Source organism: Nothoprocta perdicaria, unplaced genomic scaffold (genome assembly GCF_003342845.1).
Source record: "Nothoprocta perdicaria isolate Ctin4 unplaced genomic scaffold, notPer1 scaffold_571, whole genome shotgun sequence".
Taxonomy (NCBI): Eukaryota; Metazoa; Chordata; class Aves; order Tinamiformes; family Tinamidae; genus Nothoprocta; species Nothoprocta perdicaria.
Window position 1 is genome coordinate 73,249 of NW_020455834.1, and position 1,609 is coordinate 74,857.

At 67.6% G+C, this 1,609-nt stretch overlaps 2 protein-coding genes across 2 annotated transcripts in view; both read right to left on the minus strand.

The window, feature by feature from the left end:
* Positions 1 to 100, minus strand: part of ACTN4 (actinin alpha 4) — a 14,296-nt gene extending 14,196 nt beyond the window's left edge. The window contains exon 1 of the mRNA XM_026048809.1: positions 17 to 100. Within this exon, the coding sequence (XP_025904594.1) occupies positions 17 to 100 (84 nt within the window). The remainder of the gene's footprint in view (positions 1 to 16) is intronic.
* Positions 101 to 291: 191 nt separating this feature from the next.
* On the minus strand, positions 292 to 1,551 carry EIF3K (eukaryotic translation initiation factor 3 subunit K). Its single transcript, XM_026048810.1, has 6 exons — positions 1,429 to 1,551; positions 1,239 to 1,313; positions 1,069 to 1,135; positions 927 to 1,004; positions 713 to 838; positions 292 to 635 (listed from the first exon to the last, which is right to left on the minus strand). The coding sequence occupies exons 1-6, from the start codon at positions 1,444 to 1,446 to the stop codon at positions 604 to 606; spliced, it is 396 nt and encodes a 131-aa protein (XP_025904595.1). The 5' UTR covers positions 1,447 to 1,551; the 3' UTR covers positions 292 to 603.
* Between the last annotated feature and the right edge of the window lie 58 nt (positions 1,552 to 1,609).

A 1,609-nucleotide genomic window follows, 5' to 3' on the forward strand; every position in this document is an offset into this window, starting at 1 on the left:
CCACCTCCCCACGCGCATGCGCCGCTCTGCCCTGCGCGTAGCCGCCCGCCACGCGCGCATGCGCRCCCGACCCTCCCGCCCTGGGGCGGGCGACGCGCATGCGCGCAGCTCCCCCTCCCSAGACTCCCTATGCGCTTAAACGGCGGCGATGAATATTCATGAGGGGCGTGGCCAGGGAAGCAGCGCGCGCTGCCGATACTGAAGAGCTCGAGTTTTTCCCACGATGGTCAATATTTAATAACAGCGCCCAGGTGATCAGGAAGAGCCAGCATGGATGGGGGGGGGGACACACGGGACACCCCAAAACAGGGAGGGAAGGGGGAGCCCCTCTATTAATATTCATGAGGGAGGGCAGGGCTTGGGAAACASAACACCTCCCCCCCCCAAAACCCCCATGGGTGCCCCCAAAAGCGGGGAGGGGAAAGACACCCCCCAGCCCCATAACCAGGCGCTTTGGGGGGGTCCCGTCGGACACATTTGGGGTCCCCCCCGCCGCCCCGCGCACCCCCCGACACAGCGGTCAAGGAGCCTCTGGAAGCCGGCGCGGAGCGTGACGAGCGGCGGGACGATTAAAACAGGGGGCCGGCGCCAGCAGYGCCGCGCTCACAGGGACGAGGCCATGATGCTGGAAACGCCTGAGGAAGAGGAGGGTTATAACACCCGCACCCCCCCCAAACAGCCCCCCAACAGCCCCCCCGCGCCCAGCACCCACTGTCAAAGTCGATCTTCTCCACGATGTTCTTGGGCTTGATGCTCTCCTCCTGGTTGCAGATGAAGATCTTGCCGGGCTCCGTCTCCGCCCAGCCGTATTTGCTCATCCAGACCTTGAGCTGGGCGTCTGCGGCGGGGAGGGGGTGCACGGGGGGGTGGGGGGCGTCAGGCCTCGGCCCCGCGGGGGTCCCCGCTCCCCTCGGCGCCCGCCTTACCCGAGAGGTCGCCCAGCATCTCGGCCAGCAGCCAGCGGTCGATGTGCTGGTAGGTGATGCCCACCACGTGGCAGATGACTGCGGGAAGAAGACCCCCCCCCCGCCCCCCCAAACACCCCTCGGCCCCCTCAATCCCGCTCACATTTCCTCACGGAGTCCTCGAAGCCGGCGATGCCATCCAGGAGCTCCATGTTCTCATCCAGGGCTTGCTGCGGAGGGGAAACACGGCAGGCAGGGTGGGAAACGGTGCCCCCCCCACGCCACAGACCACCCCCCCGTCCCACGCAAGGCTGCTCCAAGGGGGAAACTCACCCAGAACGACTGGAAGTGACAGGTCTCCAGGAGCTCGCCCAGGTAGAGGATCTGCCGGATGGGCCTCTCCTCCTGCTGCGGCCGAGCGGTCAAGGGGAACACGGGAACGGGGCCCAAAGGAGCCCGCAGCCGCCCCCCCCAAATGCAGCCCCCCCAAAACCGSCCCCCCAGACGGGGGTGGAGAGGATACGTGCGCCTGGTCGATCATGCACTTGCAGAGGGTGAAGTCCGTGTGCGGCAGGTTGGTGAGCGCCTTGAGCAGGATCTGCGCCGTCACCGCGGTCTGGAAGAAGGCCGGGTTGAACTGGTACCTGCGGCGGGAGGACGGCGCCGTGGAGGCCGCGCCGGGCGGGGACGGGACCCCCGTCTGC

Coding starts and splice junctions, on each gene's coding strand:
- EIF3K (XM_026048810.1), bottom strand. Junction 1,136..1,238: donor GTCACTTCCAGTCGTTCTGG/GTGAGTTTCCCC, acceptor TCCCCTCCGCAG/CAAGCCCTGGATGAGAACAT. Junction 636..712: donor GGAGAAGATCGACTTTGACA/GTGGGTGCTGGG, acceptor CCTCTTCCTCAG/GCGTTTCCAGCATCATGGCC.